This window comes from Sorex araneus, chromosome 6 (assembly GCF_027595985.1).
Source record: "Sorex araneus isolate mSorAra2 chromosome 6, mSorAra2.pri, whole genome shotgun sequence".
In the NCBI taxonomy this organism is placed as follows: domain Eukaryota; kingdom Metazoa; phylum Chordata; class Mammalia; order Eulipotyphla; family Soricidae; genus Sorex; species Sorex araneus.
In genome coordinates, this window is record NC_073307.1 from 156,303,603 (window position 1) to 156,325,737 (window position 22,135).

General features: G+C 48.6%; 2 protein-coding genes across 3 annotated transcripts in view; one reads left to right on the top strand and one right to left on the bottom strand.

Annotated features, from left to right (window-relative positions):
* The window catches only part of DTX4 (deltex E3 ubiquitin ligase 4), a 43,357-nt gene extending 33,119 nt beyond the window's left edge, over nt 1-10,238 (top strand). The window contains exons 8-9 of the mRNA XM_055143091.1: nt 939-1,028; nt 9,585-10,238. Of these exons, the coding sequence (XP_054999066.1) occupies nt 939-1,028; nt 9,585-9,818 (324 nt within the window). The 3' untranslated portion in view covers nt 9,819-10,238. The remainder of the gene's footprint in view (nt 1-938; nt 1,029-9,584) is intronic.
* Nucleotides 10,239-14,331: 4,093 nt separating this feature from the next.
* MPEG1 (macrophage expressed 1) lies at nt 14,332-18,576 on the bottom strand. Of its 2 annotated transcripts, none has more exons than XM_004620477.2 (2): nt 16,301-18,576; nt 14,332-14,561 (listed from the first exon to the last, which is right to left on the bottom strand). In XM_004620477.2, exon 1 carries the CDS (start codon nt 18,561-18,563, stop codon nt 16,416-16,418), a length of 2,148 nt encoding a protein of 715 aa, XP_004620534.2. In that variant the 5' UTR covers nt 18,564-18,576; the 3' UTR covers nt 14,332-14,561; nt 16,301-16,415. The 2 variants fall into 2 exon arrangements, with proteins under 2 accessions (XP_004620534.2, XP_054998396.1); XM_055142421.1 differs by having other exon boundaries at nt 16,035-18,576.
* Between the last annotated feature and the right edge of the window lie 3,559 nt (nt 18,577-22,135).

The window sequence follows — 22,135 nt, forward strand, 5'->3', positions numbered from 1 at the left end:
TCCAGCCAAGACACATCATAAGAAAGAAAATTTTGTAATGATGTGAGGGGGTTGAGGTTAACTGAATGTCTCGTGGCAAGGGCTTCTCCATGTCTACAGATACTGACTAGTATACACTTATAATTTGATGCTATTTGTCTGTTCCTTTCCAATTTAAAAATAAGGGTTTGGAATGATGACAATTGAAATGTTGTTGAGAAGGGTTGGAGTGGTCAGTTTTCTAATCCGTATTGTGAAATAGAAAAGCAAACAAAAACCTCCAGGAAAAACATTGGACAACATCCATGAGAATCATTCAAAGAGGTCTGATGGCCTGATTCAAGGCTCGGGGACATTTTTTGGTTATTCTGAGGTGTTTTGAGGTTAAAAAAAAATGTCCTGAATGTGCCTTGGTAACCCGGGCTTTTAAGCTTTGGCAAAGTCATTGACATTATGGAAATTATTTAGCTTTCCTGGACTGTGGTTTTTAGTCTTTTAGGAAAAACACTAAGTGCCAGAATAGACGACAACGGACAACGAGGATAGTGATGATGATGGAGGGAGTGGGGGTGGCGATGACAAAGGAGACTGTGATGAGAATGACAGTGGTGATGAGACAGGTGCTGAGTGTCACAGTATTGACAACGGTGATGTCAACAGAAAAACTTGGACTGAGTTTTTTCTCTGCACCAGCTTCCTCACTCCCTCACATCTGTACTGAGACATCTGCATCCTCCGGTTTCACAGATGGGGCTCAGGCGAGCACAGCGGCTCTGAGAAGCACAACGTGGCTTATGTTGAATGATTCCTCACTCTGCCCTTTTTGAACGCTTCCTTGTCTAGACTCTTGTTATTCGTTCCATCGTAATTTGCCTTAGGTGCTGCCTTCACAACACCTCCTCTCCCCCTCAGAAAAAAAAATTTTGAAAAATGCCCTTTTCTTTCTTTTTTGCTTTCAGGGGCCAGAGCACCCAAATCCCGGGAAGAGTTTCAGCGCCCGAGGCTTCCCACGACACTGTTATCTTCCGGACAGCGAGAAAGGGAGAAAAGTAAGATCAGGGGTTTCAGGAGAGGGCCCAGGCATTTGTCTATGTGGCAGGGGTTCAAATTTTGCTTCCCTTGGTGCATAGGCCAAGCTGGGGGTGGAGAGGAATATTGCATTGGTTAAAACCTGGGACTGGAGAGATAGCACGGCGGGTAGGGTGTTTGCCTTGCACGTGGCCAACCCCGGTTCGATTCCCAGCATCCCATATTTTTCCCCGAGCACCGCTGGGAGTAATTCCTGAGTGCATGAGCCAGGAGTCACCCCTGTGCATCGCCGGGTGTGACCCCAAAAGAAAAAAAATAGCTTAAAACCTGCCTTGCAAGCTTATTTATGGTCATGCGTTCAAATCCTAAGTGACCCCGGTATACCAAGCCTGTTCCCAGCAACTGAAAAAAGAAAAATAACAAAGAAAGAGAACCGGGTCTCTTTGAATTCCAGTCAAACATGTAACAGGGTCACAGTTGAGTCAATTATATACAAGGGTGGATAGGAATCTATTATTTTTTCTTCTTTTGTAGGGTGATAGGGGGAAAGGCTTTTGGCTTTTTCCTGTCCAGGAAATGACTGGCGATGATTTGTCTCTATTAGCATTTTTTCCTCAAGGACTTGGCTGCATCGCAGCTGGTTCTGGGACCAGTCCCAGGAGTGACGCGCCGCGGAGGAGTCTGATAGAAATGCAGAATCTTTAGCAACAGCTTCCTTTTAATGAGATCCCGGGTGCTGGGGTAGCACACTCAAGGTTTAGAAACTATACTCTGGGACAAGGGTCTAAATTGTTGAGATTATTTCTTTGATGTAGGCTGGAGCGATAGCACAGCAGGTAGGGCGTTTGCCTTGCATGCCACCAACCGGGGTTCGATTCCTCCGCCCCCTCTCGGAGAGCCTGGCAAGCTACTGAGAGTATCCCGCCCATACAGCAGAGCCTGGCAAGCTACCCATGGCGTATTCGATATGCCAAGAACAGTAACAACAAGTCTTACAATAGAGACGTTACTGGTGCCCGCTTGAGCAAATCGATGAGCAGTGGGATGACAGTGACAGTGATTTTTTTTTTTTTTTTGCATGTGGATTAGGTCAGAAAATGACTGGATTTCCCATACCTTCCCAGATCACTGAAGGGAGGAAAACCATTGACTAAGGGGGGATGTGTTTCTTGCGGCAGCGCTAGGAAACTATGGCACTTGGGGTGCTCTTTTGCCCCCCCGCCCCCCCCCCCGCCTTAGTTTTCCCTAGGTCGCGCGGCTTAGGGGCTTTTCGTGTCTCCCTCCGGCACTGTGTATGCCTGTGTCTGTGGCTTGCTTTAGCTGCCCTGGTGGGTCAACTTCAGTCAATTCCACGCGTCTTCCCATTTTGGGATCCAGGCGGAAGCACGGACCCTTCTTGGTCTGGCCCTTCGCCTGCAAGGGGAGAGAGAGGAACTGGGGGTGAGGGTGGTGGGAGCGGGGTGGGGGAGGGGAGGGGAAAGCAAGCCCAGCAGCAGCGTGTCCCTAGCACTCAGATTTCACAGTCCCAGCCGGGCCTCGGGCTGGGAGAAACCCAGTCAGGGAGAGAGGCAGGGCGGTCCACAGGGCGGCACCTCCCGGCACAGGGGGATGGATGAGCCCCTTATCTTACTGGGCAGGAAGCAGAGAGACGAGAACAATGAGATAATAAACCACATGATGAAGTACCGTGTGTTCAGTGGGGGAATGATGCCAGTACCAAAGCCTCTTTGGCCCAAACAGGTAGATTTTTTTTCCAGACTCAGGACATACCCTTGAGTATTAATTTCATGAAAAACATACACTGTTACTCTTTTTTATTTAAAAAAGAATGAATCACCATGAGATACACAATTGTAAAGTCGTGGGTTTCAGTCACACAATGTCCCATCACCCATCTCTTCTCCAGTGTTCATTTCCCACCACCAGTGTCCCCTGTTCCCCTCCAGTCCCCCACCCCCCAGCTTACCTCTATGGCAGGCACTCTTTTTTTTTATTTTTAAAACTTAAAAAAGTTTTTTAAAAATTCTTTTTAGTTATTTATTATTTTGATTTGGGGGTCACACCCAACAATGCATAGGGGTTACTCCTGGCTCTGCATTCAGGAATTACTCCTGGTGGTGCTTGGGGGACCATAAAGGATGCTGGGAATTGAACCCGAGTCTGCCATGTGCCAGGCAAATGCCCTACCCACTATCCTGCTATACTATCTTTGGCTTCGGGAGGTACTTTTTCTTCTCCATCCCTGTCTCTGTCTCTGTCTCTGTCTCTGTCTCTCCCCTTTTGGGTATTATGGTTTGCAATACAGGTACTGAAAGGTTATCATGTCTGTCCCTTTACCTCCTTTCAGCACTCAGTTCTTTCCAGAGTGATCGTTTCCAGCCATCTTTGTCACAGTGGTCTCTCCTCTATCCTAGCTGCCCTCCCCCTACCCCACCACTTGTGGCAAGCTTCCGACCGTGGGCCAGTCCTCCTGGCCCTTGTTTCTACTGTCCTTGGGTATTATTAGTCTCACACGGCTCTTCATAGTTCCCTTATCAAGATTTGCTGTTAAAGTTGGCATCCTCTTGCCAAGATCTGGTCCTCTTCCAAAGCCCCCTCTCCCCGTACTGTGAGCTAATTCTGTTGGATTCTGGTTGGTATCCAGAATCCCCGGGATTCCAATTGAGCCTATTTATCCTCTTGGATTCTCGCTCTGATTCAATGTACCCGCCCAGTCTGTATTCCTTGGCCCCTCTCCTGCACACCCTCCTCCCTCTGTACCCCATCCACTGCTCTCCTTTTCTGATTTTGCCATTGCCAGCTCAGTCAATACTTTGATCCTGTACTGTGGTTTGTGATCCTGATACAGTTTCTAGACTCAAGCTGCTGCTGCTGCTCCTCCTCCTCTTCCTCCTCCTCCTTCTTCTTCTTCTCCTCCCCCTCCTCCTCCCCTTCCTTCTCCTTCTCCTCTTCCTTCTCCTCCTCCTCCTCTTTCTTCTTCTTCTTCTCCTCCCCCTTCCCCTCCTCCCCTCCCCCTCCCCTCCTCCTCCTCCTCCTCCTCCTCCTCTTCTTCTAATTCTTCTTCTTCTTCTTCTTCTTCTTCTTCTTCTTCTTCTTCTTCTTCTTCTTCTTCTTCTTCTTCTTCTTCTTCTTCTTCTTCTTCTTCTTCTTCTCTTCTTCTTCTTCTTCTTCTTTTCTTCTTCTTCTTCTTTTCTTCTTCTTCTTCTTTTCTTCTTCTTTTCTTCTTCTTCTTCTTCTTCTTCTTCTTCTTCTTCTTCTTCTTCTTCTTCTTCTTCTTCTTCTTCTTCTTCTTCTTCTTCTTCTTCTCCTCCTCCTCCTCCTCCTCCTCCTCCTCCTCCTCCTCCTCCTCCTCCTCCTCCTCCTCCTCCTCCTCCTCCTCCTCCTCCTGTCTTTCTTTTTTAGTCAATTTTTAAAATTGAATCACTGTGAGATAGACCCTTACAAAGCTGTTTATGATTAGGTTTCATTCGGTGTTCCAACACCCACCTCTTCACTAGTGTACATTTCCCAGCACCAGTGTCCCTAGTATTCCTTCCATCATACCCCTTCCCCCAAGCCTGCCTCTATGGTAGGGGTAGGCACTTCTTTCTCTCTCCCTCTCCCCCATCTTTCTCTCTCCTTCTCTCTGCTTCTCTCTCTCTCTCTCCTTCTCTCTCTCTCTCCTATTGGGCATTGTGGTTTGCAACACAGATACTGGAAAGTGATCATGTCTATCTCGTGACCTACTTTTAACAGTTCCTGTCCAGTGTGATCCTTCCCAACTGTTATTGTCATGCTGGTCCCTTCTCTATCTTACCTACCCTCTGCTCCCCACACACTTGTTGAAAAAAAAGTTAGGGGTTGGAGTGATAGTACAGCGGGTAGGGTGTTTGCCTTGCACACAGCTGACCCAGGTTCAATTCCCAGCATCCCTTATGGTCCCCCCGAGCACTGTCAGGAGTAATTCAATTCCTGAATGCATAGTCAGGAGTAAGCTCTGTGCATCACCGGGTGTGACCCCAAAAGAAAAAAAAATGTTAGGAAAAAACTAGATGAGCACTCAGAAAATCGTTTGGGCATGTTTTCCTTCCTCCTTCACAAAGAACAATCTTCCCAGCTTATTCCTGCGTGCACCAGAGCTTTCTCTTCTCTCTCTCTCCCCGCCTTTCATGTCTGATTCTCCCAGAGCCTGGCCTCCGGCCCCCTCTACAGAGTGGGAGAATCAGGAATGTTGCAGCCACACTATCTGGGCCTACGTGTTCACTCAGCTGCTCACTGGCTACCCCCACCTGCCGCCGTCCTCTCCTGCCTCCCAGACTCAGAAGCATCCTCCTCCCTAAAAATCCATCTCGATCCGCATCTGAGAGCCAAGAGTAGTTCCATTATGAGATCCGAGTACCAAATAAAATTTAATGCCACGTCCTTTCGATTCCAGAGTTGAAAACCTACTTATGTAAATGAGAATAAGCACTTTTATTATATTGTATTAAATGGTTTTAATTTCCTAATTTACATAGGTCAAAATCAGATAGCAGTCACAAATGGGCTCTTACGGATTCATTCATTTTCTGATATCTTTCTTGCAGGATTGTTTTCCATCCTTTGACTTTGAGTCTGTGTTTGCTCTGACTGTTCAGATGTGTTTCTTGTAGGCAGCAGAAAGTTTGTTTCAGTTTCTGGATCCATTTTGCCACTATGTGTCTCTTGATTCGTGCATTTAGACCATTGACATTGAGAGAAATTATTGTCATGGGGTTTTGTGCCATCTTTCTTTCTGTAGGGGTTTGTTGCGCTTGTAGGGGTCTTTCTTATCTTGCAGTATCTGCTTTAGTCCTTCTTTTAAGTTTGGTTTTGAGTCTGTGACGTTCCTGAGCTGTTGTTCATCCATGAAAGCATTTTCCGATCTTTCTATTGGCTGTTTCTTTACGTTTTATTGGAGCAAGCCCTATAAAGTAAATTTGTTACGTGCTTCAGGGGTAGGAGGGAGACGGGGGACATTGGTGGATGGAAAGGTCACAGGGTGGTTTTGGAACACCAAATGCCTGGATCAACTGTATTACAAAAAAAACTTTGTGAATCATGGTGTTTTTGTCAAAATAAATTTAAAAAATTTTATTTTATAAAGTAGTTCACAATATTTGATGACATTTAATATTCAAACCAACCAACCCCGGTTCGATTCCTTCATCCCTCTTGAAGAGCCCAGCAAGCTACCGAGAGTATCCCGCTCACACGGCAGAGCCTAGCAAGCTCCCCGTGGCGTATTCGATATGCCAAAAACAGTAACAAGTCTCACAATGGAGACATTACTGGTGCCCACTCGGGCAAATTGATGAACAACGGGACGACTAATATTCAAACACCAATCCCACCACCATCACACCTTGTCACCACCATATTTTGGGTGGTTTCATCCCGAATCCCAATCCCTGCCTCAAAGCAGAACCAAAATAAATTAAAAGAAAAAAAAAAGCATTGCTGTTGATCGTAAGCTGGTAGCTCAGGCCCTTTGCTCCCCGAGAGCTGTGTGGCCAGGCCTGGTGTGTACCCTTAAGCCCCGCCTCTTCCCATGCTGCAGAGAGGAGAGCAGGACAAGACCTGTGTCTTTGGTTTGTTTCGGTTTCTGTGTTTGAGCCACACCCTCTAGTGCTCAGAGTCTCCTCCTGGCCTGCTGCTCAGGGCTTGCTTCTGGCAGTGCTCTGGAGAGAATGCAGTGCTAGGGAGTGGACCCGGACCTCCTGCCAGCGCCGCCCACGTTCCAGCCTCTTTGAGTCCTCTCTCGGGCCCTGGGAATACCCGTCCACCTGTCTATTCTGATGGTTGTAACCGAGACCCATTGCCTGGTGTTTCGGAAAGACTCAGGACAAGGGACAAGGTCGCTGCTATTTCTCGGGTCTGCTATTGTTATCACTCCTGCGGTCTTGAGTCCCAGCTCCCCGCCCTGACCAGGCCTAGAGTCATTCTGATTGGAACCCGGTGCATTGATAATCAGCTGATTGCATGCGGGGTGCTTTGTGCTGGGGCCGAAGCTTGTGATGAGTTTCTAGGCTGCCCTCCCTTTTTGTTTCTGTTTTATCGAATCACTGTGAGATACAGTTACAAAGCCTTCATGCTTGAGTTTCGGTCATACAATGATGGAACATCCAGCCCTCCATCAGTGCAAATTTTCCATCAATAATGTTCCCAGTATTGCCCCCTCAACCCACCCCTCCGCCACCTTTATGGCAGACAATTTCCCTCATACTCTCTCTCTATGTATTTATTTTGCTCGTATCAGGATCGGCCTCTTCCACCCAGATTCCCCATTTTCCAGTAGCTAGGTAGTCACACCCAGAAACTGCCCGGTGCTGTGTAATCCCATCAACGACCAACATCCAGAGACTATAAAACCAAGCTCCTGGAAGATATCTGATAGACTAATTCTCCCTCTCGGAGAACCTGGCAAGCTACCGAGAGTTTCCTGCCTGCATGGGAGAGCCTGGCAAGCTCCCGTGATGTATTCATATACCAAAACCAGTAACAATGATGGGTCTGATTCCTCTGACCCTGAAAAAGCCTCCAATGCGGCACTGTTGGGAAGGACGAGTAAAGAATGGCTGCTAAAATCTCAGGGCTAGGACGAATGGGGACATTACTGAGACTGCTCAAGAAAATCAACGATCAACGGGATGATGACTCTTTCTCTACTTTTGTTGGCTCCTTTCTTGCTCTGCACAGTATGGGGGGAAAGGAAGCTGAATTTTCTAAGACCTGACCCCTTGCAGGGTAGGGATGATGAGACGTCCTGCTAGGCTGGCCTCCAAGTGTGCTTCTAACGACCAGATGAGCAAATGATTATGAAATGGCGTGGAAGGAGGTCATGGCGCTTCAACCGTGTTCCCGAGGCGCTGTCCCCCAGCTGCCACTGTAGATATTTTAATCCCATACTCAAGTGGTGTTGGGAGTGCTGGAAAGTGGGGGTAGGGCAGGGGGTCACAGCCTCAGAGACTCTCCGATGACGCATGTCTCCAAAGGCCTCCATCCTGCCTTTGGTATTGTTTTACTTTAATTTTTTCAGAATTTCATGTTGCAGTGATTTGGACTGAGGTCCTGTGGTCCAGCCCAGCTTCTGTCTTCTTTCTGTTCATAATGCCACTTCACCACCTGAGGGTCAGTTCCTCTCCACTCTGTGTCAAGGTCCTTGACTCCGTATCTCCCTCCGAAGCTGCCTCAGTGACTTCACTGTCTGCCGGGGCTGTCTCGGGCTCTGTCTCTGAGAGATCACAGTTCTGCTGCTGGGACTTCCTATTTGTGGCTGGACCTGATGCTGCCCCATGTTTACCCCCTCTCTCAACTGTATAATTTTTTTTACTTATTTTTTATTGAATCACTGTGAGATAGACCCTTACAAAGCTGCTCATGATTAGGTTGCAGTCATACAGTGTTCCAACACCCATCCCTCCACCAGTGCACATTTCCCAGCTCCAATATCCCGGGTTTTCCTCCCATCACTCCCACACATCCCCTGACTGCCTCTATGGCAGGCACTTCTTTCTTCTCCTTCTCCTTCTCCTTCTCCTTCTCCTTCTCCTTCTCCTTCTCCTTCTCCTCCTCCTCCTCCTCCTCCTCCTCCTCCTCCTCCTCCTCCTCCTCTTCCTCCTCCTCCTCCTCCTCCTCCTCCTCCTCCTCCTCCTCCTCCTCCTCCTCTCCTCCTCCTCCTCCTCCTCCTCCTCCTCCTCCTCCTCTCCTCCTCCTCCTCCTCCTCCTCCTCCTCCTTCTCCTTCTCCTTTCCCCTACTTTTAACACTCAGACGTTGTCCAGCATGATCATTCCCTGCTATTATTGACATACTGGTCGATCTAGGCCAGGGAAAACAGGGGCTAGAAGGACCTGTCAGTGGTTGAAACTAATCACAAGTGTTTGTGGGAGGCTAAGGGTAGATGAGGTAGAGAAGAGATCAGCTGTACAATTGATTTTATGATTTAAATAAAATTTTATATGATTTTTCCCTAGAGGACCCCAAAACAGCCCACATCCTTTAGAGGTAGATACTATTCTATTCTTTCCTTTTCTTTTCTTTTCTTTTCTTTTCTTTTCTTTTCTTTTCTTTTCTTTTCTTTTCTTTTCTTTTCTTTTCTTTTCTTTTCTTTTCTCTTCTCTTCTTTTCTTTTCTTTCCTTTTCTCTTTTCTCTTTTCTTTTCTCTTTTCTCTTTTCTTTACTTTTCTTTTCCTGTCTTTTCTCTTTTCTTCTTTTATTTTCTTTGGGCCCCAGTGGTCTCAGTTTTTCTGCCTCTGTTCTCAGCGGTCCTTCCTGGCAATGCTCAGGGGATCATGCACCTTGCTGGGGTTTGATCAAGGATAATAGACAAGCACCTTAACCTTTGTTCCGTTCACCTCCCCCGCCACCTTCCCCATTGCCAGGAGACAAGAGGCCTGGGGAAATGATGGGAGTTGGCCTCACAGTTGCTAACAGAGCAGAGTTTCACCTACCTGGCAGGGCCTTACCTGGCTCCAGGCCTCCTGATGTGGGCACGGCTGGACCCTGGGGTGATTCTCATGCTCCCAGGGACCTTCCGTAACTAACTGGAACGTTTGCTTCTGTGTTGGCCTTCCCGTAGGTTCTCAAACTGCTCCTCGTGGCCTGGGACCGCCGCCTCATCTTTGCCATCGGTACTTCCAGCACCACTGGCGAGTCGGACACGGTCATCTGGAACGAGGTCCACCATAAGACGGAGTTTGGCTCCAACCTCACCGGCCATGGCTACCCGGATGCCAATTACTTGGATAACGTGCTGGCTGAGCTGGCCGCCCAGGGCATCTCCGAGGACAGCATGGCCCAGGAGAAGGACTGAACTTGGGGGGGGGGCTCTGGGGACCGCCGGGCAGGATGTGGGAGAAGCCAAGCTGGAAGTGGGTGCCGTGCCCCCACCCCTGTAGCCCCCCCCCCACCCCGTCCTCTCCCGTGTCCCACCACCTGTCCCTCTCAGCCAGGGAGGGTATTAGGTGACTTCACATATCGGCCTCCTCCGGCCATAAGGGACATGGGCTGAGGGCCATCAGGGTGCGGGTCGGTGAGAGCCCCTCCTTCCCTCCCCAAAGTTGGGGGTTGGGGGCATGGTCAGCACACTTAGGGGCCGGGCGCGGCACGGGCGCTCTGTGCCCTGCCCCGTGAAGTCGAGCTTCCTGGCCTCGGCGGGCTTCTTGCTGCTTCTGCTGGGCTGTGAGAGCAGCCTTCCCTGCTTCTCTCTCCTCACTCACTGTGAGTTTCGGGGGTGGGGTCGGGGTGGGGACGAAGGGCCGAACTGCAAAACTGCTGTGACATAGAGATCACCCGTGCCTCAGGGTCCAGCGAGGAGGAGGCCCCTTGTGCTGAGAGGGGAAGGAGGTTAATGCTTTCAGAGCACTTTCAGCCCTGAGCATTATAGTCCTTGGCCTGTGTGCTTCACCCCTCCCCCCTTCTCCTCCCTGTCCTCCTCCCCCTCCTCCTCCTCCCCCTCCCCCTTCCTCCTCCTTCCCCTCCTCATCCCTCTCCTCCTCCCCCTCCTCCCCTTCCTCTCCCTTCTCCTCCCCCTCCTCCCCTTCCTCTCCCCTCTCCTCCCCCTCCTCCCCTTCCTCTTCCCTCTCCTCCCCTCCTTCTTTTCCTCCTGCCCCTCCTCTTCCTCCTCCTCCTCCTCCCTTCTACTCCTCCCCCTCCTCCTCCTCTTCCTCCTCCTCCTCCCCTTCTCCTCCTCCCCACCTTTTCCTCCTCCTCCTTCTCGACCTGTCCAAAGAGGCATCTGGGTTTCTTGTGGCCGGGGTGGACTCAGGGCTTCTTCCTGGGGTCCATCCCAGGATGCGTCCAGCCCCTCTCTAGGTCAGACCAGAGCCCGCCTCCCACTTGGCATCTGAACCTTCCTCAGGGAGAGGAGCCCCGCGCCTCCTTCCCGGCGCGCCGACCCCCACAGCAGCTCACAGATTCCGTGAGTTCGAATCCAGTCACTGTGAGTGGCGCTCCCACGGGCTCTGTGTGTGTGCATACACACGTGTGCGTGCGTGTGTGCATGCGTGTGTGTGCGCACGTGCATATGCACGCGTATGCGCGCGCGCACACACACACACACACACACACCCCTGGGCCCGTCCCCTCCTGCCCCTACACTCTCTTGCCAGATGTCAGAACTCGGTTCTGCTGGGGACCCGACAGCCAGGCTGTTCCTCGGCTTTGCTCCCCGCTGGCCGGTTGGTCCTAAAGTGAATTTGTGTCTCGCTGGAGACGGAGCTTTGCGAGGGGGAGATGTCAAAGCGCCGAGGGCTAGACCGACCCCTTTAATAGCTCCGTCAGGATGGCCTCGGAAACAGTCTCCATCCGGTCTTGGTTCTCCGCAGGCTTCCTCCTGTCTCTGTGGAGGTCTGAGTCCTAATCAGTGCCCAGCGGAGGTGCTGGAAGCTCATCTCCTTCGTTTCCAGGCTCACCCCGAGCGCGCAGGGGACCTCTCCGGCCTCTAGCTAACGGGCCTGAGACCTCATCACAGTTCCAGTCCAACCTGCCTCTGGCCTGGGTCCCTAGACCCTGGGGATGCCCCTCCCCAACATTTCTCTTGCCTTCTAAGCCCCATAAACTGGGGTCCAGGGATGAGAGAAGGGAGATCAAGAAGGGAAATCCAACTCCCCCTTGAAAAGTGGGTTCTTTGAACTATGTGTTCGGGGGAAATTCCTCTGATCCTATTTCGAATTTATATACCTCATGTTTTGGGGGTTTGACGTATATATATATGCATATATATTTCATAATATTTGAAAGGTTTTTCGATGATGGTAGAAAAATGGAAACAAGGGGCTGGGGGGTGGGGCTCAGCCGTTAAAGAGTCACCTTGCATGTGCGAGGCCCTGGGTTCGATTCCTGACATCGAAAAAAAAAAAGAAAAAGAAAAGAAAAATGGTAACAAAAGACTCTTCAAAAATGGTACTTAAATTAGAAGCAGTGTTTTCCTCACAGTGATTCTGGGCTTGCTTGCAGTTCAGCGTGCATGCAGCCATTTTGCTATGAGTCTGGCCAGTGGACACCCCTGGGTGACCCCCGTTTTCTGGGGACAGGCTACTGAGTTTCTCCAGCTTTCCTGGAAGGATTGTTGCTCCCACCCCCCTTCCGTGTCTCCTGTATGCGTCGGCACCGTCTGATCCCACCAGCAGACCGGAAGGTTCGGTCGTGCGTTCACTGCACCTCAGGCAGCGGGGAATTCTCTGCATTCAGTGGCAGAGGGCGGTGGCTGTAGCCCTCGCTGTCATGCTCGTGCTGTTTGCCAGCCGGGCCCAGAGATCCCTGAAGCATCACCATAGGGTCTGGGACCATCCACACCTGCCTCAAGGACCAGTGAGCAGGCTGTCTCTGCCGCGGGAGGTGGGCCAAGACAGGCAAGGGGCAGTGGAGAGAAACCCGACTTCCTGTGTCCAGCAGGAGGACGAAGCAAGGGGGGGACAGACAGGTGGCACAAGGGAAGTCCAGGCCCCAGAGAAGACACAAGGCAGAGCGTGGACCGGGGCAGTGCCACTGAGAGAATCGCATCTCCACGCCTTTTCTCTCGGGGTCTTGATTCTGTCTGGAGTGCCCCCCCCCCAGTCTCTTCTTCCTCTCTGGAGATGCTCAGCAGAGCGACCACCTCATCTTCAGGATGCTCTTCTCGGGAGACTCAGTGGGCAGAAGGGATCTTGAATTTCATTTTTTTTTTTAAACACTGTGCCAGCCAAGGGGAGGGGGGGTGGTTCCCTTCACCCCTTTTCCTTGTGCCGACCCGGGAAGGGACAGTCTCGGGTTCAGCGAGAACTTGCCAACAAAGGCCCTGTGTGTCCTTCACACACACACACACACACACACACACACACACACACACACACACGGGACAATTTTCTTGCCTGGAGCCCTGCTCTGTTCCCTGAGTCTTTCTAGTCATCGTCTTGGCTCCCGCAGCCTCTCTCTTCTCCGAGTCTCTCAGGATGGTGACAAACCTGGTCAGATACTCATGCTTTCAAAGATCAATTGTGTCTGTGTGGTTGTGTGTACGTTTCTTTGTGTGTTCACATTCCCTACCGCTTTTTTTTTTTTTTTTTTTTGGTAAAACTTGTACTTCTCTGTGGTTTTTCTACGTGGCCCATAGCACTTGTTCTATGCCTTGCAGCGTTCTGTACAAGAGGACTGGGGAATAACATTGTGGAGTGCAAGGAAGGGCCCTGTCCCCTTTCCTTGTCCGTGGTCACTGGCGTTTGAGAGGGGGGTGGGGCGTTCTGGGAGAGGGCACACATCACTGTCCTAATGTCACTGTTTACGTTTGTGACCTGTGTGTGTTGAAGTCCGTGGTGTTGCTCTGTGAGAGGACATCGCCCCCTGGTGCTCATGAGGTGTATGTGCAGAACAATAAATGACTAATGAACAACCAACAAGTTAACTGTTCGCCTGCTCCTTTTTTGTGGCTAAGCAGCTATTTGGGTGGCCGCTGGGGTACACCCCAGGGTCTGAGAGGACCATACAGCCTTTCACTGTCTGGAGAGGGAAATATTTTCTCTGTATCTCTCCAGGCCTCCCTCCTTCCTCAATATATTTTCTGCCACTCTTTGAACAAGGGATCTAATGATTTCACGTTCCTCTGCAGAAACGGACCGCAGAGGCAGGAGATACGTTAGCAAACTCTTGAGGTCAAGACTCAAAAGCCGTGGTTGTTAACCTCAGCAAGCTCCTTTCACCTGGCTGCGGTAGAACAGATGTTTCAAAAGCTTACAGGCTGCTCTTGATCAAAAATTGAGCATTTTCCCCCCAAGAAGGAGAACGGCTCAACTGTGAATGCAGATCCCGCTCAGCATCACACAAAGGTGCCTCTCTTTGATAGACCATGCAGTGTGGTTTGTGGGAAGATGAGCTAGTCTCTAGGGCTGGAGCAATAGTACAGTGGGGAGGGGCGTTGGCCTTGCACATGATTCGACCCACGACACTGGTTCGATCCACAGCATTCCAGCTGGTCCATGGGTTTGATCCTTGGCATCCCATATGGTTCCCCTGAGTACCATCACGAGTAATTCCTGAGTGTAGAGAAGAGAGTGACCCCTGCACATCACCTTGGTGTGACCCAAAAAGCCAACACCCCCGCCCCGCCGCCCACCAAACCTGCAAACCTCCCCCTCCTCCCCAAACAACAACAAAGAAACAAAACAGACTAGTGTCCATAGATCCCGCCCTGGGATCAGCAGTCAGGAAACCAGCACTCAGGGGCCAGAGTCCAAAGCCTCTCGAGTTGGGATTCTCTCCCTGCCGCCTGGATCTATAGGAGGCACACGCTCCCACATGCTGATTTCCTGTGAATGAACAGTCCAACAGCGTTCCTCATGCGAGCATTTTAATGCATATATATGGGCAATTTTGTTAGCAGAAATAGAAGCTAAAAGGAGAACTTATATTAGTCAGGGAGCTATATTTTAGTCTCTGACTGAGGAAGTTTCAGAGAAAAGGTTGTAGAAATCAGTGCCCCTGTGTGAGCCGCAGGGAGAGCAAGATTCAGATGCCGTTCCCTTCTCGTCTCGGCTTCACGGCAGGCTGTGCGTGAGTTTCCTCCTTTTCATCTTCCCTCCGGCTGGAACAATTCAAGATTCTCATAAGTGAAACGGACTGTGAACCCAAGCTCTGGGCTGTGGATGTTACTGAGAAAACAACAAATGACCGTTCATAAAAGATTTTTAAAGACAGTGGCTGGGAAGCAGAAATGAGGAGCTTGAAGAAAACCTGAGGAAACTTTCCTCGATTATTCATCCTAGGAGTCACCCGGAGGTGAAATCAGCATTGAAAAGGGACAATGCCCCAAATCTGAAATGACCATCTTGCATCCTGTTAGAGGCCCCAGGGAAGTCAGGTGGGGCACTGAAATATGTTGTCACAGTTCTCTGGATTCCTTTTTCATTTCATTTCAAAAACTGGACTTTGGTCATCTCAGTCTCTTCCCAATTGAAGAGAGGGGAAAGGAAGGCAGGATATAAAATTGGTGTTTCCTACTCAGGTTAAGTCTCCAAGAGGAAGTCATGATTAGGTGTGGGTATTCCGTGACTCTGTGTGTGTATGTGTGTGTGTGTGTGTGTGTCTGTGAGAGAGAGAGAGAGAGAGAGAGAGAGAGAGAGAGAGAGAGAGACTGTGTGTTCCATCCCTAGAACAATGCAGAGTTCCTGTTGGCATGTAGACTCTGTGTGTGTGTGTGTGTGTGTGTGTGTGTGTGTGCGTGTGTGTGCATGCGTGCACTGGTGCTAGTTAATGGTAAAGTAAGGATCACTCATGAAAGAGCCAAGAGACACTTTGGCAATTTAGCCCAGGGCACTCTATTGCTTGATCTCTCCAAAAAGCAACTTATTTCTTACCCCTATAGAGGATGAACTAAAGAGACTTATTCGTAAGAATTCCAGTTTCTCATGAGCACCAGAATATTTTCCAAATTTTGCCTTTGCTTCACTCAAAGCTATCTCCAAACCATCCCTTCTCTCTTGACCTAAAATAAGTTGTCAAATTAAAATATTTTCAGAAAATGTTATGATACTTGTCCAAAGTCCAAGAGTGGTCTTTTCTGAGTAAGTCTTAAAGTTTTAGGGAAGTTGGAAAAAAATTGGGCGTGGTGAAGGCAATATATATAGTTTTTTTTTTTTGATTAGATGATGTGACAACACAATTCTCAAAATTGTGACACAGTCCTCAATACACAAAGTCCTCAAGCTGAAAGAAGTGACATTCTGTGACTTCTGGCGAACCTGTTAGCCTTCTATAGCATCACACACATACACACACACAAACACACACACACAACCCCAAATACAGGGAGACTAATATTTTTTTTCTCCTCTTTTGGGGTCACACCTGGCAATGCACAGGGGCCACTCCTGGCTCTGCACTCAGGAATTACCCCTGGCAGTGCTCAGGGGACCATATGGGATGCTGGGAATCGAACCCGGGTCGGCCGCATGCAAGGCAAACGCCCTACCCGCTGTGCTATCTCTCCAGCCCCAGGGAGACTAATATTTAAAGCCAGAAATTTTTATAACTTGTGAATTAAAAAATCAAAACCAACCTCAGATTAAAGGCAGAGTCTTCCAACCCAAATACCAGTTTTCTTCCTCCTCTCTTCTAGGCACAGAAATCCAGGAGATTTTAATGAACTCCACACACATGGAAACCCTTCCCCCCACCCCATCATGTTTCAGTTCCCAGGATCCCAGGAAGGTTTGTTTTTCTCTGAAAAAGTCTGCCCTGCTTCCCAGTCCCAGCTCCCAATTTTGCCTCTGTCGCTCTTATAATTTTCTGACCCAGCGATTTTAAGAAGTCCCAGAGCTGTACCTGGTTTTTGTTGCATTTCCCACTTCAATACTTGGGAGGCCAGAACATGAGAGAGAAGAAGTGAAAGATGAACTGACAACTCTGGCCGAAGATGAGAGGCTTTCCCGGGAGGGATTTAGACTGGACTCTTGTCCTGCTCTGGCTCAGGGCTGTCTTGGGCTGTCGCGGGGCTGGCAGTCAAACTCTCCCTCTCCGCCTTGATTTCCTGGTAGTCCTTCTTCTTGTAATTGCGGGTGCTGTAGATGGCCAATGCAATAGCGGCTGCCAGGCCAGTGGTGACGCCTATGGAGACGCCAACGGCTGCTCCTCTCGACAGTCCACTGCCATCCTCCTGGAAACTTGTGATGGCCCGGCGTAGCTCCAGAGGCTCGCCCAACCTCCACCTGTTGGTCTTTGAGTCCTTAATCCAGGCATTGGCAGCTTCCGGGTTCATCACCAGGACTGTGTTGGTGGCAGCCTGATTCATAAGGGGTGGCTGGGTATATGGGGGGAGCCTGGCAGGATGCAGAGCCCCTCCCGTGAAGAGGCCAGCTTTGACACAGTAGGACACTTGGCAACCATCACTGATGAGGGCTAGGTGTTGGCTGAAGCCCCCGGGACACTTTTTGGGAGAAGGTACCCCTGGGTCTTTGGATGTAGCCTCGGTGACCAAGGGGTTCCCAATGACACAGCTAAAGAAGCCACCAAAGGGGACAGAAAACTTACTTCCTAACTCGTAGTCCTGAGAGACACAGACCTTGAGGCTTTCAAAGAGAGCCAGTGGGAAATAGCCCGCAGGGCACGACTGTGCGTTTGTCAGAGGGTTGATGCTCTTCCCACTGTAGAGGCCCCCAAAGAGTAGCCCCGAGTTTTCCGGGATTGGCCCACTGGCCACACACCAGAAAGCCTGAAATTTAGCTTTGGCCACCTGGAAGACGTCCTCACACACGGTCTTGCAGAAGATGCGTAGGGTGCATTTGCGATGACACTCCAGCTTGTTGAAACCCTCCTCGTGGGTCTGAGACAGCAGTTGGACTGGGGAGTAGCCGGAGGGGCAGGAGAAATCACCAGTGAGCGGATTCTTCTGCACCAAGTTTTGGCAGAGTTGGACCACGTCATTCCCCGAGAACTGGGTGCATTCCTGATACACTCCGCCGAAGGAGAAGTTGGTCATTTTCCCTTCACAGGAGCCATCATCGGTGTTGGCTTGAAAGTTGAAGTTAGGCGAGTTGACATCCGTGCACCCAGGGTAGGTGTTGAAGGTGTAATAGCGTCTCACGGCAGCTTCCACTGTTTTAGACAACTTCTTGACCAGGGGTCCCGGCAACTCAGGCAACAGATCGGAGTTGATGAAGGAATGCAGAGGCAGACCGGCCCGGTCTATGGCTACCAGGTGGTTGCTGATGCCCTGTTGCCAGGTCTGGAGGGTGATGCCGGGATAAAAGGGCAGCCCTCCGATGCTTTGCACCCTGGAGTCGGTCCGGTTGGAGAGGTAGCCTTTGGTGAAGTCATCCTGTATGTGGTAGTCATCCTGAGCTTTGAAGTTCACAATTTTTTGGAAGGCAATGCCGGCAGAGGCAGTGATCGCACTGCTTTGACTATCCTGCAGGAAGGAACTTCTGATGTGGTCCTCTTGAATGAGAGCAGCCCCGGCATCCACGCTGGTGATGACGTGGGTGCCATAGTCGAGCACCAGGAGTTCCGCCAAGTAGTTTGCCATCCGTGTCTGGTTGCTTTCCAGACGCTCCGAGATACGCAGGAGTTCATTCTTAAACCTCCAGTTTAGTCCTGAAGCTGGCTTGAGTTTGACAGTATAGATCAGGTTTCTTACTTGGACCCGGGTCGTGACGGCTTGGTCCCTCACTTGGAGGGTCTTCATCCTCTGAAACTCCAGGGAGAACTTGCCGTTGACTTTGGAAAAGAGCGAGAGCTCCAGGTTGATGGAGTTGGAGGTGCTGCTCTGGTAATTGGTCCAGGACTCCAGGATTTCTGAGTTCATATCCAGGTTACTCTGTTTCTGGGGAATGGTAAAAATCTCATCGGGGATGATGTACTGACCGTCTTCTGTGGTCCTGCAGTTGGAGTAGGTTAAATTCATCACCCGTCCCACTTCCACGTTCCGCAGATTGTCCCAGCCGCCTCCAGGTAAGACTTCCAGAACACTGAGATTCAAGGAGTCCTTGCATTTCTGGAATCCTTCCTGATCTGTCTCTTCCAGGGATGTGCCCACTATAGCCCATGCTGCCAGGGCCCAGCAGAGGATGGACCCTCTGAAGCCGCGCATAGCTCAGGCGGCTCCGGTCACACACGAGTTCCTACACAATGCCAGGCAAACTCAGTGTACAATAATCAAAAGGGAAAGAGAGCAGTTGCTGAAATGCGAAATTCAGTGGTTGTCCTCAAGTTACCAAAAGTTCCTCTTTTGGGTTCATCTACATGCAAAATGGGGAAATGAGAGTCGATTATAATAATATAGTTCTTCATGACAGAAAAAAAATTATGCTTATACGTGCCATGCAAACATATCTCTTTCTATCCTCCCCCCGCCCCCATCCCTCTAATCTGTTCTAGCTCAATTCTGCTGCAGAGGGTGGGGGACATTCAGAAAAAGTGAACACATGCTTTAGGTTTCCTCCCTGGGAGATTTCTGGCACTAAAGGGAAGCTAGGATTTTTGCTTTGTGCTTGCTCTCTTTGACTTAATGATTCACACATTTTCCTATTCTCTCTCTGGGGAGTCCAGTACCAGTTTCCTTTCCCCATAAAAGCAGAAGTAAATGGCAGTGCTGCTCTTACTAAGACACCCTGTCTCCAGCATCCCCGGGCTACCTATAGTGCAGAACCAAGGCCTGGGTTTTCTCATCCACCCATGGTAGAGGCTGTCCAAGGAGATAAAAGGAGCAAAAATCTTGGACTAGGTCCTGTAGGATTTCATGGTGATAAGCTCTACCATCCCCAGCTGGGGAGAAAGCATTGTCTGGGGCAACATAGAAGTAGCCTGAGAGGATTCTGTCTGTTGTACCCTGAGCATTAAGGCCAGGTGCTGTGTGTGCTGTCTTGTTCAGATAGGAATGCTTAAGCAAAGAGGAAATCCACAATAGAATCTAGATTTTGATTTGCTAAGAGCAGACAGTGGCCAAGAAATATATGTCTATGTTGTGTATACTTATATGGTCTCTGTATGTGAGTGTGTTTATATGTGGTAGGTGAGAAATGGGTAGTTGTTATAGCTTTAATTTTCCATATTTTTGACATATATGTATATATATATACATATATATATGGGTGCATAAAATCCAATGTAGCTCTTCGTAATGAATTCATTATTTTATTAGAACAATAATTATAATTGACATTTGATTTGGAGGCCACAGCCAGTGGTGTTCATGGTTTAGTCTTGGTTTTGTGCTTAGGGATCACTCCTGGCAGGTTTGGTCAAGCATGTGTGGTTCTGGGGATAAAACACCGGTCAGGAGCATGCAAAGCCAATGCTTTACCCTCTGTACTAGCGCAGCAGGTAGGGTGTTCGCCTTGCAAACAGCCGACCTAGGTTCGATTCCTCCACCCCTTTCAGAGAGCCCAGCAAGCTACTGAGAGTATCTTGCCCACACGGCAGAGCCTGGCAAGCTCCCCGTGGTGTATTCGATATGCCAAAAATAGTAACAACAAATCTCATAATGGACACATTACTGGTGCGCACTCGAGCAAATCAGTGAGCAACGGAATGATAGTGACAGTGACTATCACTCTGGCCCCTTGTTATATTTATTATTATTTTTAAACAGGCATGCTTATAACAATATTGTATCCAGCAGTAAGGGCCTGGTGGTTCAGTGACTGACTCAACAATCGGGGGATGAATAGGGCTATATTGGTCCTGATGAAGGAGGTTTGCAATGCCAGGGATCAAACTCGGGATCTTGCACAGACTAGACATACGTTCACTTTCTGTGAGCTATGCACCTGACCCCCTTCATGTCTTTAGAGCAACAATTTGTTACATCATCAAGGGGAGGTAATCCCAGGGCATTCCTTTTAAATGCCCACATTAGATCTATTCAAGAACTAAATGTAGAATATTTGTCTAGTACCAATTCTAATCAATTCCCAACTTGGTTAATTTGGGGGGAACACCTCAGTGCATCTTAGTACACACCAGGAAATATAGGGAAATCAATGAAACACTCAATTGTACCTCATGGATCTGGAAATCATACCATGCACCAGAGGAGTGTGATGGAAAAAAGTAAACTTTCAGTTTACAGGTACCACACTGCAGACTCACTTGTAAATATCCTACAGTGAAGATGTGGTTTTGAAATACTGTTGCTGGTTGTCCAGTATCACATGAGTTTCACGAGTCATTACTAAAATGCTGATGGTGTTCTGTTAACCTACAAATAGAAATTTGGGGTATATTCATGCTTTAGTTATCCTGTTAACCCAAGAGGGATTAATTTATGAGCAGTGTCCAGTTTGCACTTGGGTCAAGAAGTAAACTTCTGCCCTGGATGTCCTGGTTGATTTTTACATCAGTTAGTTATAGATTTGGCTGGAGCGATAGCACACGCGGCAAACCCATGTTCGATTCCTCCGCCCCTCTCGGAGAGCCCAGCAAGCTACTGAGAGTATCAAGCCCACACGGCAGAGCCTGGCAAGCTACCCATGGTGTATTGGATATGCCCAAAACAGTAACAATAAGTCTCTCAATGAGAGACGTTACTGGTGCCCGCTCGAACAAATCGATGAGCAACGGGATGACAGTGATAGTTATAGATTTCTAGCTCAGTAGAGAGAATCTAGAATTAGAAAACTTAAGAGCTGAATGCTCTTAATCAGAATCAGAGCATTCTTTTACAGTGTTTTGGAGAGCATTTCAAATTAAGAAAAATTAAGAAATGACAATTTCTTACTCATTGTTTTGCTTTTAATAGTCTACTGAGATCTCATTTTTCTGCCATGAAAATAGAATGTTGATAATTCTAGGTGTTCTTTTTTTGGGGTGGGGTGGGTAACTTTTCATTTGTATTACAGCAAAGTAATAATAAAAAAATTGATAGTAAGGGTCAGAGATAATACAGAGGGTAAGGCTCCTGCCTTGCATGCAGCTGATTCAGGTTAAGTTTCTGCACTCTATATGGCCGCCTGACTGTCAGAAGTGATTCCTGAGCACAGAGCCAGGAGTAATCCCTGAACACAGCAAGTTGTGGCCCCCAAACAAAATAAGAACAAATTGGTTGACCAAAACGAAACTTCTTGACTTCTCCAGGACACTATTTGCCATTTAACAAATAAAATATACGTTCAAACAATTTTTAATTGTGAGAAATTGTTATGCCACAGTGTTAAGTAAAAAAACATGATATATGTTTGATGTATCTTAATTGTGCACAAACATATATAACTAAAGGGATATCATCAATTCATTGGTAAATTTGATTATTCAATTCTTTTACATTTTTAGATTTTTTTGATTTTTCAATAGAAAATATCTACTGACTTGACAAATATTTATTGAGTATTTACTTAGTACCAGATACAGTATGAGTCCTAAGCAAGCATCAGGTTTGTACTCAGGAAAATAACCAACAGTATTTAATTGAGACGTTGAAGAAGGAAAAGGAACAAATTATTTCTGGTTTCTTTCTGTATTTTTCTCCTTTTTATTCATTGGGAAACAATGAATAGAGAAGTGAGCATGTGGGAATTTCAGCTCCTTTTAATTTTGCATATAACCAGCAGGAATTGGTACTCGTGAAAGAAGCAGCCACAGAACAAATTTCTCAGAGTGTTTTTCTTCACCACCGGTTTCCTTCACTTGGGCTTGTACAGCAATGCAGTATAATTGCATCAACTC